The 19813-nt window shown below is 43.4% G+C and overlaps 1 protein-coding gene across 1 annotated transcript in view; it reads right to left on the reverse strand.

The window, feature by feature from the left end:
* Positions 1-1555: 1555 nt before the first annotated feature.
* The window catches only part of RSPH9 (radial spoke head 9 homolog), an 18958-nt gene continuing 700 nt past the window's right edge, over positions 1556-19813 (reverse strand). Inside the window, exons 2-5 of the mRNA XM_029965102.1 lie at positions 19492-19654; positions 18786-18915; positions 18144-18290; positions 1556-1814 (exon numbers count right to left, since the gene is read on the reverse strand). Of these exons, the coding sequence (XP_029820962.1) occupies positions 1654-1814; positions 18144-18290; positions 18786-18915; positions 19492-19654 (601 nt within the window). The 3' untranslated portion in view covers positions 1556-1653. The remainder of the gene's footprint in view (positions 1815-18143; positions 18291-18785; positions 18916-19491; positions 19655-19813) is intronic.

Genomic DNA, 19813 nt, shown 5'->3' on the forward strand with positions numbered 1-19813 from the left:
TTTTGCAAAATGGAAGCCCTAGATTCAGCCCCTTGAGCTGGCCAAGACCTTGTGCTTTGGGAGACAGAGCCAAGACTTCATTAAGTATATTGAGAAAAAATCTGTGGCTGTCTGTCTCTGTTTTATAAAGCTTTGAAACCTACAGCCCTTCAGAAAGGAAAAGATTCTTCTTTATTCTACCTACAGAAGTTTCTATGTCTTCTAGCTCTACTCAGCAAGCTTTGCTAATGGAAAAGTCACTGGATTAAATCATTGCCTTGAGATGAACTTAAATGAGCACATGTTAAAAAAGACCAGGTGATGCCCACAGCTATTTTTTTTTCTACAGTTCAGTGCCATGAGCTGGAAAAATCCACCTATATGAAGTTCAACAAGGGAAAGTGCTGGATTTTGCACCTGGGATGGGGCAACCCTGGATGTACAGACAGACTGGGAAATGAGATGCTGGAAAGCAGTGCCACAGAAAGGGACCTCGGGGTCTTGGTCGGTGGCAAGTTGAATATGAGTCAGCAGTGCCCTGGCAGCCAGGAGGGCCAAACATGTCCTGGGGGGCATCAGGCAAAGCATCACCAACCAGTTGAGGGAGGGGATTGTCCTGCTCTGCTCTGCACTGGGGCAGCCTCACCTTGGATATTGTGTGCAGTTTTGGGCACTGCAATATAAGAAAGATATTAAGCTGTTAGCATCCAAAGGAGGGCAGTGAAGATGGTGAAGGGCCTTGAGGGGAAGCTGTATGAGGAGCGGCTGAGGTCACTTGGTCTGTTCAGCCTGGAGAAGAGGAGACTGAGAGGAAACCTTGTTGCAGTTGACAACTTCCTCATGAGGGGAAGAGGAGGAGCAGGCACTGATCTCTTCTCTGTGGTGACTAGTGACAGGACCTGAGGGAATAACGTGAATTTGTGTCATGGGATGTTTAGGTTGGATATTAGAAAAAGGTTCTGCACCCAGAGGGTGGTTGAGCACTGAACAGGCTCCCCAGGGAAATGGTCATGGCACAAAGCCTGACAGAGTTCAAGAAGCATTTGGATCGTACTCTCAGGCACACGGTGTGACTCTTGGGGATGGTCCTGAGCAGGGCTAAGGGTTGGGCTCAATGATCCTTGTGGGTCCCTTCCAACTCAGCATATTCTGTGATTCCATGACCCCTCTAATTTTGGTGAAACCTAACATCTGAAAAACTAAATACTGTTCTCTCTTCGATATGCCTTTCCAGAGTTCAGGGTTTAGTACAGATCCCTTACAATGTCCATCTGCTTTCTACTCTGACTCCAACTCAGGTTTTGTCATTCGTGGGTGACAGCAGGTATTCGTTCATATTGTCTCCAAATTAGTTCTTGTGTAAATGAGGTGTCTTTGTAATCAGACAGATGGACTAGTTTTGATTTCTGACCTAGAGCTTCACCTGTCATGGAAGAAATGCCGTTTGTTACCATCTAAAGGATCTGCAGTGACACATTACAGGGAATTCAGTCTGGAGTTGGGGGAAGATTGCATTCAGTGAAGCAAAAGAATCGGGGCCAGATTCCAGGTACAAAAGAATCCTGCTCGAAGTGCAGAGGTTTCACACATTTATTAGAACAAGCAGTAAACAAAAATCTAACAATAAAATCAAAATGTTCTTTAGTTCTTGAGTCCTTGTGGCAGACAGGAGAGTCACAGCATGAAGGGCAGATCCACGTTCTTCTCACCAGTGCCAAAGTAGATGTAGCCGTATTGCTTGGTCATTGGGACATGGTAGAACGTCAGTCCCAGCCACAGCAGGCTCCGCAGCACCACCACAGCACCTCCCTTCTCTAGCTGGACACTCCAGGAGCCTGTGCGAGAAGATGTGCAAGTGAATCACTGGACAAGAGAAAGAGGCAGCGTTCCTGGAACAAGCTATCCCTAAGCTGAAAGAAGGACTGCCATGGGTTCTGCCTGACCAGTTAACAGTGCACGAGGCTGCACTGGCGTTTGTGACACCTGAAAAGAGAGAAGTCAGGGAGACCAGAAACCTCGATGCTCTTTTTTTCTTTTGTCACTTCAGCACTACAGGCTGCCCTTGTTTCCAGATATCTGTGTCTCAGTTCACATAGTAGCATATTTCCATGGCTATGATGGTAATGTCATATGCGTCACAGGAAGGGACCCCTTGAGCTCCAGACTTGTATAGTTGATCCCCAGGAGAGGCTCCAGCTATTCTTGGCTGTTTCTGGGTGGGCAGCAGTTACTCTAACAAGCTCTGCCACCTACTTGGTCTAGCTAATAGCTATAGAGAGCCAAGATGAGCTATAGCAATCCTACGTAGGTATGAAATTTGTCCTTAAAATAAACTTTTAGCATTCGTAGTGGGAAGAGGTGCTTTCCTGATACAGTGACTGGGAAAGAGGGAGAAAGTGAAAAGCAGGGTATTTCCTATCTGAGAAATTTACAGAAAAGTTTAATTCTCTTCAGTCTTTCTTGGCTCCACCATTGAAGAGGATGTGCGTGGTAGGGGCAAAGGGATTAGTTTCCACATTAGTTTTGCTTTGGCTCTGCAGAGGAGGTTCGGAGCCAGTGTGAAAATACAGTTTCTTCTGGATACAAGGAGCTCTGAGCCACTGAGTATTTATTTTGCATCTGACATGACAGCCTGGGAACTATGCCAGAGGGGAGGGGGATGAAGAATCGGCTTGGATTCAATGCTGGAGGGCTAGGAGCTTCCAGGAGAAGAAAATACCAGCTTCAGCACCAAATCGGTAGTGCCTAAAGGCTACAATATAGGGAAGAAGGTTCCTGCTGAATCTCCATTTAAAAAAAAAAGGAGCACACCCAAATTTTTAAAAAAATTGCAGTTGGAGCTGTCAGGCTACTACTGGCCTGGAGTCAAGCAGTCAGCCTATCTGCACCCAAAGCCAAAATCTGCCAATTCCAGAGTAAGCAGAAAGCCCATAAGGTGCCGGGCCAGTTAGGCAGTATTCATCCTTGTAGATAATTTTAGGCTCATCAATTTGTGCTATGACTCATGCTTACTCATGTCATGGTTAGCCTGGGGAAGGGCTTCTGTGATTGCTGTCAGCTGCCAGTTCTCCCCTTCCCACTCACTTGTGACTCTTGGCCAATTTTAGTCACATCTGACAAAGGACTGAAAGGCTTTAACACCGCAAGTTCCTACAACAGGTCTCCCCCAGGAGGTCCAAGGGTTGACTGCAGCTCCTGAAGCTATTTGTTTGGTCTGCCAACAAGGAAGCACAGGCTGTTAGGCTTGCCTGGCAGCCACAAGGCAGCAGCTAGCTGGGCAATCCATGTTTGTGTAGTGTTGGGCTCTTGCATACTCGCTTGTGGTACATGTAGTCTCTTACACAGTTCATGGCAAACTACAGTAGTTGAGGGCTTGAGGGAAGAAGTTGAGTGGAAATGTTTACGTGGTAGCTGCAGAATCAGAAAGGAGCAACACAATTCAAAGCACTATAATAGCAGGTCTTGTGATTTGTGCTGCTCACCTGTTACTCTGTCTCTTTTCTTTGTATTTGTGTACTTTTCAAAAGTTTCTTGGACACCATTGTTTCCCATGTCTCCTTCAGTAGGAAGTTCCACAGGTTTGTTATACTATAATATACCCAAGTCCTGTGTCATCTTTTATGTTACCTCTCAAAGTACCCTCTTCAGTCATGTGCAAACACGGAACTCAGTGAAGAGCAAGAATGCCTACCTCCTTTCTGACAGACTGACTCTAGCTGCCAGACAGAAGTACAGAAGAGACTTTCACAGTCTGTTGACTCAGGAGCGTTCTGCTCTGGAGAACTACTCACTCACTCCACTCCACGTTTCCACTAAAGACAAACAGCTAGGATCCCAGTAAAGCAGAGCACTACTTAATATGGGAGGGTCAATACAGGTGTGTGCCATCTTTCAACATTACTTGCACTGTGACATTCTTTGAGCAGGTCCTAGTTAAAACACAAGCTGTCTTCACAAGCAGTGGTTTCACATACAAGGCAACACAAATCTCCCATCCAGTCTCTCCAGTGCCACACAGACGGACACAAACTAGTCCGGATCTTTTTCATACCTGGAGTAAAAATACGTATTATGCTTCAGCCACTGGGATTACAAATTCTGATTGAATGGGTCTCCAACAAAATCTGCATGTTCTTGAGAAACTTCACCACTTGGATAGCATGGAAACCCAGATGAAGAATACTTCACTACAAGACATTATCCGGTGACTGAAGCACTAACAGCCATCTGCTGTCAAAAGGACAAGCTTTCAGTTTCTTGAACTTTGTTCCTAGAAGTTTTCAGCATTTGCCAGTGGTAGTAGCATGACTATGTATAGGGGTGTTTAGTAAATAGGTCTAAATGTAGTAGTGACCAATAACTTTCTCAATTTCTCCTTTGAACTGACTTTGCTCCCAGTACAGCGTTCTTGCAGCTTGAACTTGGAGAAATTATCTGCAAGCCCTTTATCTAAATACTGGTAGTTCTTGCTGCAGGTTAGTTTGTGGGAAAGGGGAGGATGACACACTGTAAACTTTGGGAAAAGTTTCTCTGGCAAAAAGATAATGGAATGAGGAACTCTCATTGTCTTTGATTTAGGACCAGTCCTCTGAGAAGCAAGTCTGTCGAGAATAGGACTGTGCCTTGCCTTGGTAGGTGGTGAAGGCCTTTAGGGATTATCTAATTTGCTAATGCCTCCCGACATACCGGAAGCATCCAACAGCCTGTGTACACGTGATAGCTTGTATATGTATATATATGTTCATGTACACACATGAACCCTGTGCCCCAAACTATTTACAAAGAACAGAAAGAGATGCCTAGAGCATGACAAATGGGAAAGGTGAGAGGGTAAACAGGGATATTAATGCTCTTAGAATTATATCTAGATTCAGACATCTTTTTGTTGGACAAATTCACAGAGGAGATAGAGTAAATCAAGTTCAACATGATTAAATTCCCATATCTGTGCTCTGAGGCAATAGAGTACATGGATCCATGATTTTCTCAGAGCACTTACCCAGTGACACACAGGCTTATCAATCTCAGTAGAATATTCATCAGCAGTTAACTCTGCTGATCAAAGGAACTTCCCATGCACCTTCACACCTGGCAGAAATGGACAGATGTAATTGAAGACACCTCCATTCACTTTCGTTCTAGATCTCTGATGGCTGTCATTTCCCCAGCATCTGTCCAAGCTGCAAACTCTCAAAGGGCTCATATTTGTCATTTCATAAATGTGAGACCTTTGGGGAACATTATTATTGTTAAACTTTGTAGCTCTTCTCTGGCCCTTCATTCTGCATCTAATTCTACGCAAATAGGGACAATAAAGTTTTGCTGATGCTGCATAGGTCTTTCTGTGAAATGAGGACCTGAACAAAGCAAGCAGGTTACTTAAGGCCAGTCCCAACTGGACTGGCACAACAAAGGTTGAGAACAGGAAAAAATTACAAGAAACTGCTGTGAACTGTAATGTCATTTTCACTCAGTTCCTGTTTTCAGCCAGAATGATCATTAGTCCTAGAGCTGCTCTTTATTCTGCAGAACAAAAGAGTAGCAGCAGTGCCACCTTCCACCTTTTACTAACCAGATCACTGGGGACATTTTTCTAACCCAGTTATCAAAGATGATTTATTCAATGTACTTTTTCTAAACTGGATTTTGCAACGCACAAAACCCATTCAGAAACTGCATTTGATACAAAATGCTGGTGTGTCTTCTTAGAAGACATCACATTAAAGTTCTGGAACTTATCTGGATTCTTTGGTCCTTTTCTTTAAAGGAAGAAATTATAGCCTGATATCTCCATACTTTTTTTTTTCCCCATACCTCACCATATTAACAGTATTTGAGGAAATGGTGCAGAAAACAAAATTTGAACTCACGAGACATGGAGAAAGTTGTTCTCTTGGAAAGATCCAAAGCCATTGTATTCTCTCCATCACAGCTCAAATCTCACAATATTCAAACAAGATGCTTTTTCAGGCCCACCTTTCTTGTAGGAGTTTGAAATATAGATAAATCACTCTAAAAGCACTTTAATCACTGCCTAATGAACAGTATGAAATAATGACTCAAAATGAATATACCTTCTTTCTCCTTCAAGAGAAAGTCTTAAAAATGCATTTAATAACACAATATAAAAAGAGATGAGGAGAATTATAAAAATTAAATGCTAGGTTTATCCTTCTTTTTTTCTTTCTCTTTTTTTTTAAACTTCCCTGCTATTGCAAATAGTTCTTGGAGTAAAATCATTGCATAGGTAGCTGTAGGTCCGTATTCCTGTAAAAATGCAGAAGCAGGCTGCTGGGTTCAAATCCCTTCCAACATTGGCTGAGAATATCCCATGGCAGTCCCTATGTCAGACAATATGTCTCTTACTGGGAGGCTGGGAAGCTCAAAGCATCAATCTGTAAGATACACCAATACTCCTAGATAAAAGTTGTCTAGAAAAAAGATTTTAAAGCGCTGTTATTTGCATTGGAGGGAATACAACTAGAACTAGAAGCCAGCAAGTAAAATCTCAATTTCCTAGAGTTAAGTACTGGTTTTAACTTTTATGTACGTGTGAACTGTAGCCTGTGCTGCCCCTAAGTCAGGCAGCAGAGTTAACTCATCATGCAAAGCTCAGTGAGGTGCAGGGAACTGGAGGTCATTGCTCTCACACTAGAGATTTCTACCAGTAACTGCTGTGGTGAGTTTCCCAATCTTCAAAATACATTTTTTTTAAAAGAGCAAGTTAATTCTTAAGCTGCACCCAGCAAACCTAAGAAAGCCAAGCACTGTCTGTGCTGAAACTATTGCCTGTTGCTGCTCCAGAAGGGAAGGGAGGGAGCTGCTGTGTGGGAGGAAAGAGCATGGGAAAAGCATTTGCTGGATGAAGATCTGGAGCTTCCTATTCCCTGTTTGGACCAGGCTGCAGCCTCCACCCCTCCAAACACAGGCAGGAATTCTGAGGAGTTCCTTACATCTTTCCCAAACAAGAAAGTACTTTGAAGATCCTGATGCTCACCCAGTGTTAAACCACTGCCTTTTTTATGGCCCTTCAACAGCTGCCAGGACACCAGGGCTGAATTTCAAAAGTCAACCTCCTCAGCCGCTTCTTCCTTTCCAGTCGCTAATAGAAATCCCTGTCTCATCCCCCATGTCTGCCTCAGCTATGGGCTGAATCTTGTAATCCACAGAGGCAATAGGGTGCGTGAGACATGAGCTTTTAAACAAAATCCATTTAGGAGGGCTGTTTGCAGAAGAACTTTCCTGCCGTAACTGGTCCACTTTCAGTGTGACCTCTTATAACGTTGCTGCTTTGGAGGTGATTCAGCAATGCCTCATTTCAGTGCAAGCTTGAGAAGAAACAGCCTTAAGAGCTAGACAGCCTGATAGAGAGGCTCCACATCACAAAAGCTCACAGAGGGTCATAAAAGTGACATTATCAATTCCTCTTCAAAGGAGGAAAAGTCTCAAGGGAAAAGCAGCTGCAGTGTGGTTGCACTTACTGTTAACACAATATGCTGCCACAAGAGCAAGTTACAATGTATGTTCCTGCAGTTAGTCCTGAGAGAGAGTCAAGTACGGAGTTATAGGACAAATATTAACACCCAGAGAAGGGCATAACCATTTCACTCTGCAAAAGCAGCTCCTCTTGGCTGTGTGACCCCAAGCACTTAGCTCTGACAAAGCCTCACTACACCCATGGGATTTAGCTTCCATTTCACTTCAACAGAAAATCCTAAACTGGGAAGAGCTTCCTACTTCTAATTTGCTGTCTGTTGGAAACAAAGACAAATTGCAAAGCAGAGCAGCTGTGAGAAAAGGTCACCGTGCTTTGGCTCTCAACAAATTGTACCACACGGACGTTTCGCACACAGCCTATCAGCCATAAGGACACATCCAAACACTCCTATGTGGGGCCCAAACTCCTTCATGCCACTTACTGGCTGCAAACTAAATCTCCTTCATTTGCTTGACACACCACCTGCACCCCATATGTTAACACTGCTGTCAATATTTCCAATTCCCCATATAACTATTTAATAATAATTAAATAAAAACACAGACTGGTTGCAGGTTCAGTACTATTTTTAAAAGCCTCCAGAGCCAGAAAAGCACAGCTTACAAACAGTCAAATGCTGCCAAGTGGCTCTTGCATGGTCCTAATGCCTGCCATGTCCTTGGCACACAAATACAACCATTCCCAAACCTCAAAGTAAAATGATCTTACTTCAGAGGCTTTTCCTCTCCATTATTCTCTCCCACTGGGAATGTGTCTGCAGTAGAAATTATTAAGACTGGCCTGGACCTGCCATTTATACATGAAGAACCCGTTTCCTGCTGACAAGGAAGACTAGAGATTGCAGTGCTGTCCTAGATGCACAGCATTCAGGTACCTCCAAGTACTGGGTGAATTCAGGCCATTCTTAGAAATCTGACAACAGTGCTGCTTAATCCAATTGAAGCAGCCTCTGCCCTCAAACCCTTATTCCCGCCCTCATCACTCTTCCATCACAGAGACCACAAAAGTGTTTATTTACTGCTCAGTGAGCCAGGTCAGTGAAATGATCTGACTAAAAAATATATTAGACAAAAATAATGTTTTTCCAGCTGGAATCTGGCTGCACAGCCAGCAATGCCAACACAAAAGAAGGGACAATATACAGATATAAATGAGCAGCAGAGGATGGGAATGACTGAAAAAGCTAGCACAGAATACACATCAAATTATAGCCTCCCTTACAGCCCTGTTAGTTTGCCCCTTAGTCCTAAATCCACCTGATAAAACAAAAGAAAAAAAAAAGATTCTAATTAAGAAAAAGATGCAGGCTGCACAGAAAACATCCAGAACAAAGATTTGGAATGGGGCTGTGCACTGGAGGAAACAGCAAGACAATAAGCAATCAAAACTTATAAGGAGTAGGAAAAACTGATTAAAATCCCTGCTATTTGTATTCTGACAACTACAGTACAGATCATTGTGTATTGGGTCTTCTGTAGTAAATTTAGAAATTGCTCAGAGTGGCAAATCACCCTCCTTCCAAAGCAAGTTTATGCTGGATCTCATCACACTCCATATTTCTTGTTCAGCTGGTCGCTGTGGAAACGTTTTTGGAGCGTGCCAGGAGTCACGTAGCATCTACCTGGGGAGCCCCTGCATTAATCCGTCACCTTCGTGGGCTTCTCTGAGCCCATTGGCTGGTAAGAAGAAAAAGGAGTCTCTCGCCCCTCCCTGCTCCAAATGAAAGACGCTTCCTCTAAATCTTGCTACAGGATTTCAGGCTCAATTCAGCTTCTTTGGGGCTTTTGTCACCAAACAAATGTGATGTCTTTGAAAGAAAGATTAACAGTTTGATGAAAGGATGCAATGGACAGCTTTGTTCTAGCCTGCTTCCCCCTAGAGCTTTCGGTCACTGTCACTTTCTTACCCACGGGAGAATATCTGTCTGACTCTCAGAAGAGATTATGGCCACCTTGTAAGATTTTTCCTTTCCTGGTAACAAAGCACTGGCCACTTTGAGGAGGTGATAATGATGAACAGGGGCTGGATTAGGGGCAAAGAACCTCACATTGATCTCTGAATTCTGAGAGAACACAAAGCAGTCGATGCTGGTATTCAAAACTCACTGAATGCTTAGAGCACATCCAATTTGCTCTCCTGCAGGAGGGGCAAGGCCACAAGCCCTGCCAGTCCCCCAGTTGTACTTCCTACCTCATCATCAAATTAGCAGGGCTAGTTAAAAGAACTTGAGATGAGGAACAGATGGCATGGATTATAAACTGTTGATGTTTTTGTACTAAACTAGATATGAATTCTGGACCAAATTACTCAAAGAGTTTACAGTTTTCTGAGAAGACTGTCCCATGGAGCATATCCACACAGCACAGTGCAGTGTTGATACTCAAGCTAATTCTGAACACTAAAGATGGCTGAGCATCTTTCAATGCCTGGGATAGCCTAGCCATCTCTGCACAGCACAACTGCTTTACAAATATACCCATAGATAAATTCTCCCTTGTCCTTCTCCCTCCACACACAGCCATGCACCCCTTCAGTGTGCACAATTTCCATCCATATGATATTTGTGTACAGTGAAACAAGACAATGCCCATTGACTTCCTCCTTGCAAGAGCTCCATGGCCAAAGGAGCAGCAAACAGCAAAGCAAAACTGTATTTAGGGCTGGCATCAATGCCAACGGCTGCGCAGGCAGGAGCTGCCGCTCGTTATGTGGAGCCCCTTCAGAGACTGATCGCTCCTAGGAAAAGCTGACCTCGTTTTGACTTCAGTGACACACAGCGTGTCCTAGGATTTCCCCCACAAGTAATTTTTCATCGTTCCCCAGAGAAAGGGTTAGGCCAAGGCTGACTGATGTGGTGATAAAACTACAACTTCTGGTTCTGTAACGCTTTACCAGCATTTCCCATCAGTTCAGCAAGAAGTTCATCTCCTTTTCATATCCAACGAACCAGGAGCTGAAATGGAGACAGAGTGGGTCATGATTTCTTTCACTGAGGAGAAAAGAAACTTTAAATACAATCCCTGGATAGTAGCTATGAAGACTTTGCTTCTGTCCTCATTCTTTCACTACAGCAGTCAGGAGGGCAAAGGACTCCACCACAGTTCTCAGTTGATGGGCAGCCCTGCTCCAGTATAAACTCATCCAAGATCTCTGATTAAACAAGACCCCTGAGGTGATATAGATCTAGGACCCAAAAGCAGTGAATGCACTGCTTTATTAACCATAGACACAAAGCCCAAGGAAAACAGTCTCCTTTCCAGAAATCAAGGCAGACCATGATCAGCCAGTCAAAAGCTATAATACCGACTGGTTCTGGAGTCCTCCTGCTGTGCTCCCACATGAGAGGTTCCAATCTGATCTTGAACTCATGAGCTGGCAGCGCCCCAGCTTGTAGGAGTGACATATTGTCTTGTTCCCAGGTAACTCTCTTGGATCACTGCAGCAATGGCTTTAACGGCCTCTAAAGCTTCCCAGTCCACACATCACTAGCAAAAATGAAGAGTGCCTCTACTTTTGAAGGATGTAGGGGACACAATTATGTATTTGTGTATGTCCATTGCATGCTTATGATCGCTAATGATAATAAGAAAGCTATTGAAAAACCCAGTGACAATTCCAGAAGTTGCCTTAGTTTGGAAGGGAGAGAGTATCTTCTCTATACCTGCAGTTCAGGAGGTCAGTATGTCATACACAGTCCAGAAACTCAGGCCATACCCTTCTCAGTTTGATGCTGCTCTTGGTGCTTTTCTTTCTGTTTTACTTTTCTGTGGTTTCCTTTCTGTGCTCACTGACATTGCTGGCACCATAGTGCACCCTGCTGGAAGACAGCAGCTAGAGCCATCCTGAAATTTCTAGGGATGGCCGACTTCAGTTTTAACAGAGAAAGAACTTCAGGTACCAATGCTTTTACTAATAACCCACCGGGCCAGCTTCTGGGTTCAGTTTTCAGATCTGAAATTCGACTGTTTTGATGCACACTAATCTGTTCTACTCCTCTAACACTGTTCTAAGGCTTGTTTGTCAAAACCACTTGTATAAATGTCAGGTAACTCCACGGGATACTGTAGTTCAGTTTCACACATACACCAAGCCTTAGGATAAATCCAACGAGGAATGAGGATAGCTGTGAGCCATGCTAGATATTTCAGTCTGCATTTTGGCTACCTGTTTTTATCCTTACGAACATGAAGCACTGCCCTCTCATTTATTATGAGTCTTTTAGTTTGGATTTCAGTGAGACAGCTTGAAAAGCCTTGTCCCCGTGTGGCTCTTGGCAGGCTAAGAAGTAAAGTGCTCTTGCTCTCGGCTTTCACAGAGCTGGGGAGGTGCTGCTTATTGTTAAGCAATGAAAGGGGAGGGCTCAGGTCACATCTGTGAAATGTTAGCAGAGAAGGGAGGCTGGGTGAAAGTAGGTGGCCAGCACAGCATAGCACTTTGCTGGATTTTGCAAGGCCACTGGGGAGATAGGCAGCCATTTGTCTTACAGCCCTGATAACGGGCCCTTGCGCTCTGCTGGCGGGCTGGGGCTGTAAATACCTCTGCAGACACAGGCTCTTCAAATGGCTGGAGTCCGAGGCTGATAGGGGATTAATAGCCTTGAAGGCTGGGGAGGGGAGGAAGGGGGGAGGGCCGAAAGGGAGTTAATTAGGTGTGTTAATGCATGGAGATAAAGCAGGTTTGTGCCTCCTGGTCTTCTTCTTTCCTGCACCCGGGCTTTTGGGACAGCCAAGTGGGGCTACCAAAATGGCCCTTGAGAGTGTCCACAGAGACTATCTCCCACTTAGAAATGCAACCCCTCCATCTTCAAGGGCCCATTAAGCACTAGCTTTTGCTAAACCGATAAAGAGTGTGCCAATGAAGCTTAGAGGACAGGAGGTTAGCGTTCTAACCCACGCTACTGTTCAGCGAGTTTACAGAAAGGCTAGTGCCCGAAGTATTCAGCCGAAGAAATGGCCACAGATTCCTTTGTAATGCTGTATAAGGAATGCTCCAAAACCACTGTACTTTCAGATGAAGAAATAGAGCTACAGACCAAGTGGCTGTCACTTTCTCCACAGTCAAAATGGTAAAGGAGCTGAAATGATCTTCTGTCTAGGCATTTTTCCTCTAATTTAATCTTAAACAGCAAGTAGACAAGACTCACTACGATGCATCCTGCCACTCTATACCCATTTAGATTGATGCTCTAAAATTTCTCCTGGCATTAGAGTCAGCAATTACATCTGAGAGGTCTCAGCTCCCCAGATTACCATTCACAATTGACAGCAGCAAATCAGGAATCTTTTTAGTCCTCTTTTGAGCCCTCATAAATCATAATTCAGAAAGCAGGCCAGCTGATTTGCACTTACAGTCACTGTTTCAGGAACCCGTTGTCACCTTTGTGTTACTGTCACTGACAATGAAGAAGCCCAAGCTGAACATCACCCTCCATGGTTGCCATCAAGTTTATGGCTGGGCATACCAGGAATCTGGACTCCTACATACCAATGCCCATTAAACTGAACTCAGTTGCTCGTGTCTGGGACTATCAACTTATATTTGCATTTGGCTGAAACACCGTTTGCAGGAAGATATCCAGCATGATGTTAAGCTACCAAGAGACAGAGGCACATCCATTACCCTTGCTAGCTTGTAATCATTTCATTGTTCATTTTAGGTTTTCTGGCTATAATATTTAGCTGCTGATTCCTGTTATGCCTTTCTCTGCTATAATAAATAGATCTTCAGTACCTAATGCTTAAACTCCACAGAGTATTTACACAGTGCAATACAGCCATTCTCATGGTCTTTTCCACAAGATAAACAGATTGAACTGTTTATGTCTCTCACCAGCCCTTGAATCATTTTATGTCTCTTTTCTGCAACTCTCCGATTTTGCAATGTGTAGTAATCCAATCCTGATTCCACTAACAGTATATGCAAAAATACAGTCACCTCCCTGTTCCTATTTGCTACGCCCTTGTTTATGTATCTGCAGATCAAATTAGCCATTTATGTTTCAGGATCAGACTGGGACCTGATGTTCAGTGGGTTGTGCCTGGATTTCTTTTCAGAGCTACAGCTTCCAGAATACAAATCTAAAAGTCTGGCTTCTAGTCCTTACTTGTAGATACGTGACTTTGCAGGTAGCTACATCAAAATGTACTGTATTTAAGTAAGCCGAGTTTTCCAGATCTCTGTATCTATCCTGCCCTTGTCATTATTTGTCTCTCCACCAATGCTTTACTTCTAGATCATTTGTAAGTAAGTTGAAGAATATCAATACTAGCACTGGTCCCAGCTGAAGCCCCTTCTGACCCCTTCCAGAAATACATCGATTTGGCAATTTCTGAATCTCAACCACTAATGAAGATTAAGTTTAGGGGGAAAATTCTGCAATGCTGGGATTTATTAAAGGTTAGTATGCCCCAAGTCTCCTGAGATAATGATTTCAGAAGTAACTTATTTGACTGCCATTTGAATTCTTTTGACTCACAGACAAGGTTGTTTAACTCTTCCCTCTCTTAGCAAACAGTCTGAAAGCTGTCTGAAAGAGTATTTTATTGTCTTTGTTTAATGTGAGTCCATATTCTTTCCAAAAACAAACCAGAAAAAAATATTGAGCACTGCTGCCCTTGCACATTCTTACCAGCCTTTTTACCATCACCATTTAGTGACAGTTTCCAGTAGCATTACTATGCTTTCTTTTCTTCTCAATATAGTTGAAATAAATCTGCCTTACCGTTGTCATGGACTACTCCAGGTTATTCTGGCTCCCTTTGTCATTTTCTACTCATTATAAATTCCAATTTATATAAGCCATTAATTGTTCCAAACTTTCTGCATTTCCTTTTATGTGTCTTTTTAAATTCTAATTTCTGCTCCTATTCCACAAGTGAACTGTGGTAGGCTTTCAGCCAAAAGCAGCTATTTATTGACTGGGAGCCATGACTTTTGAAGAAAGTCTTCTCATATAAAACCTAATTCTACTCATATCTTTTCCTATCTAGACATACCTCCCCACCCACGTCAGTTTGTCAGTTTTTAACAGTGTCCTGTCGGTGTCCCTTCTCTCCATATCAAAGTGATCTGAGTCAGTAATCTGTAACAAACCCCCAGAGTCAAGTTAGTGCTTTCCTGAACTGTAGTTTGAAAACGCCAAAGAACTGCATTCTCCACCCCTGTCTCACATCCTCCCAAGCTTTCCGCTCTACACTAGTACCTTAGGCTTTCTCTCACCCCCTTTCTTTACCCTTGCAGAGTGGAGCACAGTCTGATCTGATACCACTGTCACAGTAAAATCAACCTTCACCCTCTATTTTTACTTTCCCCATCATGTCAATGCCTGACAAGTGACTATTATTTCATATCTCTACAACATTAGATCATCAAGTGAAAATGCTGTAGGCATGCTAGAAATTATTGCTATTTGCTTTGCCATTCCATTATCTATAAGCATATGTAAAACTGCCACAAACCCTAGTTCCTGAAATAGTAAGTTTAGGGTTCCAAACTGCATGCAGCAGAAAGGACCACGCTGGCAGTGTGCCAGCAGCTGAAAGGCCACATCTAATTGTGCATAAAGTTGAGCAGATTGTCTGCTTAGACCAGAGCAAACAAGCTTATCTTTAATGCAGACATATGGCCAGCAAAACCTACAGATCCCAGCATGCAACGTTCTGGCCAGCTGGCCACTTGGATCAGAATGAAGCTTTACATGATCTAATACTGCAGTGTCAGAAGATCAGCATTGCAACCTCTCCATGTTCATGCTTTTGAGGCAAGACACTTTTCTCTGCAATCATTTTTAAAAATGTATTTTTTTAATAAAAGCTCAGTCACATAGTCACTTGTCTGTGGAAGCTGAGACATCAAGAATAAACAGACAGACCCACAGAATGATTAAAGGAGGAGCATCAATATGTTCTGAACTCTTAAAAATGCACAGATAACCTCATAGATAGACACACAGATGAAATTTGGAACCTGCAAACACCACAGATATCACTGGCAAAGATAAGGATGGCAGACAGTTTTGTTACAAAACTCCAGATTTTCCAATTTTGCACTAAACTCTGCTTTTACCATTGTTACCTTTATTCAATCCACTTTTAACTTCCTTTCTTCCCACCTCTCAGCTGTCATATAAAACGTTCTTTCTGCCTCCAACTTTCCATTCTGTAAGACACCTCTGCTCTCCTATAATGACACACCATACATTTTATGACAGCTACCCCCTTGACAGCCATCACAGATGCTAAGTCTCCAATTAATAGAGAAAACTATTCAACAGAGTTGTTACTTTTAGACAGGTTAAAATCAGCCCTTAATCTCTCAGTCCTGTTCTTTAGGTCTTTTAGGATGCATGGGGAATTCTAGCTATTAGAAGCTGGGAGCATCACTCCCATGTTGCGTATCCGCAGTCCACTTCTTGTGTATTTGTTGAGGACAGAAACAATTCTGGCTTCAATCACAATTCTAGATGCTATTTGACAATTCCTACTTCTGCTCTGACAGTAACCGCTCAAGAGAGGATCTAACCAGGAAAGGCAAGAAAAACTTCAGGTCAAAATGAGATTTGCCAGAGCTATGAACAATACATCATGAAATAGAAAAAGCACTGTCTGCTTTTTCTGCTCTGTCAGAACCAACATGCACTGTCACAGATGAAGGAAAGTAATCCAAGAACCAGAATCTGAGTGCCTCACAACCAGGAGTGAGTGACTTTGACAGAGCCATGCTGATAAAATCAGCAGAAAGCCTGTGTCTGCCCACTGTTCTTTCCCCACACACACACATTTTCACAAGCAACCAGTACTTTTAGGCAACCTGAATGCTTGTTAAAGGAGGGTGAGTTGATCTTTCTTTAGTGTCAGAGCTCCTATCTGCATGTGACAGAGTGCAATTAGAGAGGCTACATGCCTTGCTGTAACAACTTCCTGTCTCATTTCCTTCACCTGACAAGCTCATTCCATCAATTCCCAGGTTCAGTCCAAAAAAGAGCAGGACAGAACAACCAGAGCTGCACTGGCACCATGATGAATCTTTTCCATTAAGAAGCACTCAGCTGCACTTGAGCTCAGGTAGTCTCTGAGAGGTAACTTTTTTGGGGGAGACTGAGAGATTTGTGCTAACAGCAACACCCTCCTGGGAAGGGGGCGAAGGTTCATGCTTACACAGACCTCGCGTTGCCACAGGAAGACAAATGCAACAACAGCACAGTTGAGCCCCACTTTCTATCTGCCACTGGGTAAAATAAAGCTACAAGGCAAATTTGATTTGAAGACTTCAATGAAACTGCCATTTTCGCACCTAACACACAGCATGTCTCCCTATGACAAGAGAGGGAGAAAATAAAAGAGGGAGCAGGGAGGAGGCAAACAAGAGCAATACCTGAACTACTGTACAAAACAGCAGCTAAAATTTTCTTTGGAGATATCTAGGAACTAATCCCCCCCTCGCAATACTCTTTTGAGTCAAAAAGGTCACCTCAATGAGCCAGCGTATGTAAAAATGTGCAGTCTCTCCAGACTACACCTCTGGAAAATGATTGCATCAAGGACACTCCCAGTAAGTTGAATAGTGGTTTAGATTTTAGCAATTTATGCTCACAGTCAAAAATGTTCAGAATTCAGGCAGAAGCTCACTAGGTTTATTCTCAATTCTTTTTTTGCCAAAGGGAAGATTACAAGCTGGGGGGGAAGTGGGGAAGAGAGAGAGAGGAGGAGAGAGAGTGCCTGAAAACCTATTTACAGTACTGGCAATTCACTGTCCCTCCACTCAGTTCCATCTGGCACAGGTCATCTGCTATCCTATTCTACTACTCCAGGGTAGGAATAAAATAGCAAACCTAAAGTTCTGATTGTGTCCATAGAATCTTCCTAGACAGCAGGATGTACAAGCACTTGGTCCAATCAAAAAAAGAAGTGTGGCACATCAGCAAAAAGCGATTAGAAACAAATAACAAGTCATTCCCATCTCTTCAGAGAAATATCCTGCCAGAGGAATCCCTGAAAGAGGCTTTAAATATATTTCATGGTTGTCCAGCAGAACAGTAGAGTCGTGAACTGAAAATACATTCCAGTATGCTTTCTTTTTTTCTCCTTCCACAGTTTAAATCCCACCAGAGTACAGACTATTCCACACTCCAGCATTTCTAACATAGTTTATCAAATGAACTTTTGAATGCAGCCTCTCAGAGATACCACACTGGTGTTAATGAGAGCCCATTAAGATAAAGAAGAGCAGTGCTGGGTGGGACAGGAGGTGTGAAATACTTCAAACCACATAAATTCCCCACTATCACAGGTGGAGTTATTTCTCCCCATAGGGATACCAGTTTGCCACAGGCTTTACAGAAGTCAGGAGAGAATATGACACAGGCAGAGGGGTTAACTGCTGGTGTGGTCAGACCTGTTCCCAAAGCCTAGCCATGATGACGGTCAGACCTGTTGAGAGGATGTGACAGCCCTAGTACACTTACATCTTACTATTGTAAGCAATTAGAATTGCTTAAAATGGGACTTAACTACAATATTTAGTAAAGGATAAAGTTTTTTTACAGATTTACAGAAGCTTCTCCGAAGCATACGACCTCTACAGTAATCCAAACTAGTAACCTCAGTGTTTCCTAGACTACTCAAACCGCCTTCCCTTTTACTGCATCTGTTGGTTTTCCTCCCTTTACCTGGTGGGATATCATGCTCCAGAGAATCCAGAAAGTCAGTGGATGGGTCCAGGTTAGCCTTTTCCAGTAGGGTTTTGTTCTTCAGGTTAACAGGCTCAGTGAAATGGAAATAGGAACTTAACTTTTTTGCCTCCACCAAAGACAGACCTGCAAAGAGCCATTGGTGACCATTAATACAGTGAACTAGGGTAACATTCATTATACCGTCAAGTATAACATTGTTTCTCTAATTCCCACAGCATAGGGCAGAATCATAATCTTTCTCTGGTAGACTCTGCAGAAGACTACAGTCTTCTCAGAAAGAGATGTCAGCACTCCCTGATGTTGTGCATTGCAGACCATACTGACTGTACTCCAGATAAGCAATGGACACCAAATTGCTAAATGCTGACATAAACTACAGTTTATAAAGACGTATGAAACTACAGGTTTAAAGACTCAGAGCCATTACTGATTCTTCTCTCCCCATCCATAGTTGAATCATGCACCTGAACATAAGTGGCACTGGATTCTCTCCTCCCTGTTCATCTTACCCAAGGAAAAAAAAACTGAAATCAAAACATCAACTAGAGAAAGTCGTCCTAATTTACAGCCTTCGTGATCAAAGTACAGTTGATACTGATAAAGACAATGAGAATTTACCTTCAAAGTGTCTGTTTTCATGCACAGACCCAAGAGGAGTCTTCACGAATGCCCCCCGGGGGACGATACCAACTGCTCTGTCTATCTGTTCTATCGTAGCTATGAGGCGGGCCTCCTCCTTGATCACGGGCTTTAACGAAAAATAGGGACATTTTAAAGGCAGGAATTTCCTTGTTTTCGTTTCTGAAAATAAACTGGAGGTGACAGTAGAAACCACAATGGACTCATCAACTTGAAGCCCAATGGCACTAAGAGGAGAACCACAAATCACATGTTTTTTCTCAGAAGATATGACAGAAAATTTGACTGGGGCAGAAAGTTTAGATTCACCAGAGAGATAACTATCCCGCTCTTGATCCATTCTTTCCTGCCTCTCAATTAAGCAACTTACGACTTCTCTATTCATTTATAAAGAATGGTGCCTGCAGTTACCTGCTTCAGAAACTGAAGGGAGAATCTCTACCAATTGTGCATAATAAAGCATAAGAAATACATGCTCTTTCTGAGCCCCGTATAACTCCGGAAATAACTGAAGGTCAATCAAGAAGTTGTTGCTACACAATGACAAAGAAGAGGAAATTGTGTATCTTCTGCCTGACTACAAGCTCGGTTTGCTAATTACAACAAGGAGGAGGAGCCACCACCTGTCCAGTGTGAGTGGCACGACTGTAGACAAGAGAGTTCGAAAGTGTTTTGCTGTATTTACCTCCTTACCACCTTCAAACAATGTCTCAGCAGCTTGTGGGTTTATCTCAGCGAAGTTGTACTCAAAAGAAGGATCACCCTGAAAGCGGCCCTTCAGCTGCTCGGCCTGCGCAACCATCTCCTTGGTCGCCGGTGTCAGGAGGCTCCAATCCAAGCAGTTCAAGCTGCCAACGACAAGCAGGACGCAGGGCCGAGCCCGTTAAAGAACAGGCCCCTCAGGGCACGGAGAGGCTCCCTCCAGGAGATCCGGACAGCACCCCTCGATTCCCTTATCTCCCCACCGCCCCAAACCGGACCCCCGGCCCCAGCTGCCCAGGGCGGCC

This window comes from Manacus vitellinus, unplaced genomic scaffold (genome assembly GCF_001715985.3).
Source record: "Manacus vitellinus isolate BGI_N305 unplaced genomic scaffold, ASM171598v3 scaffold_8_pilon, whole genome shotgun sequence".
NCBI lineage: Eukaryota > Metazoa > Chordata > Aves > Passeriformes > Pipridae > Manacus > Manacus vitellinus.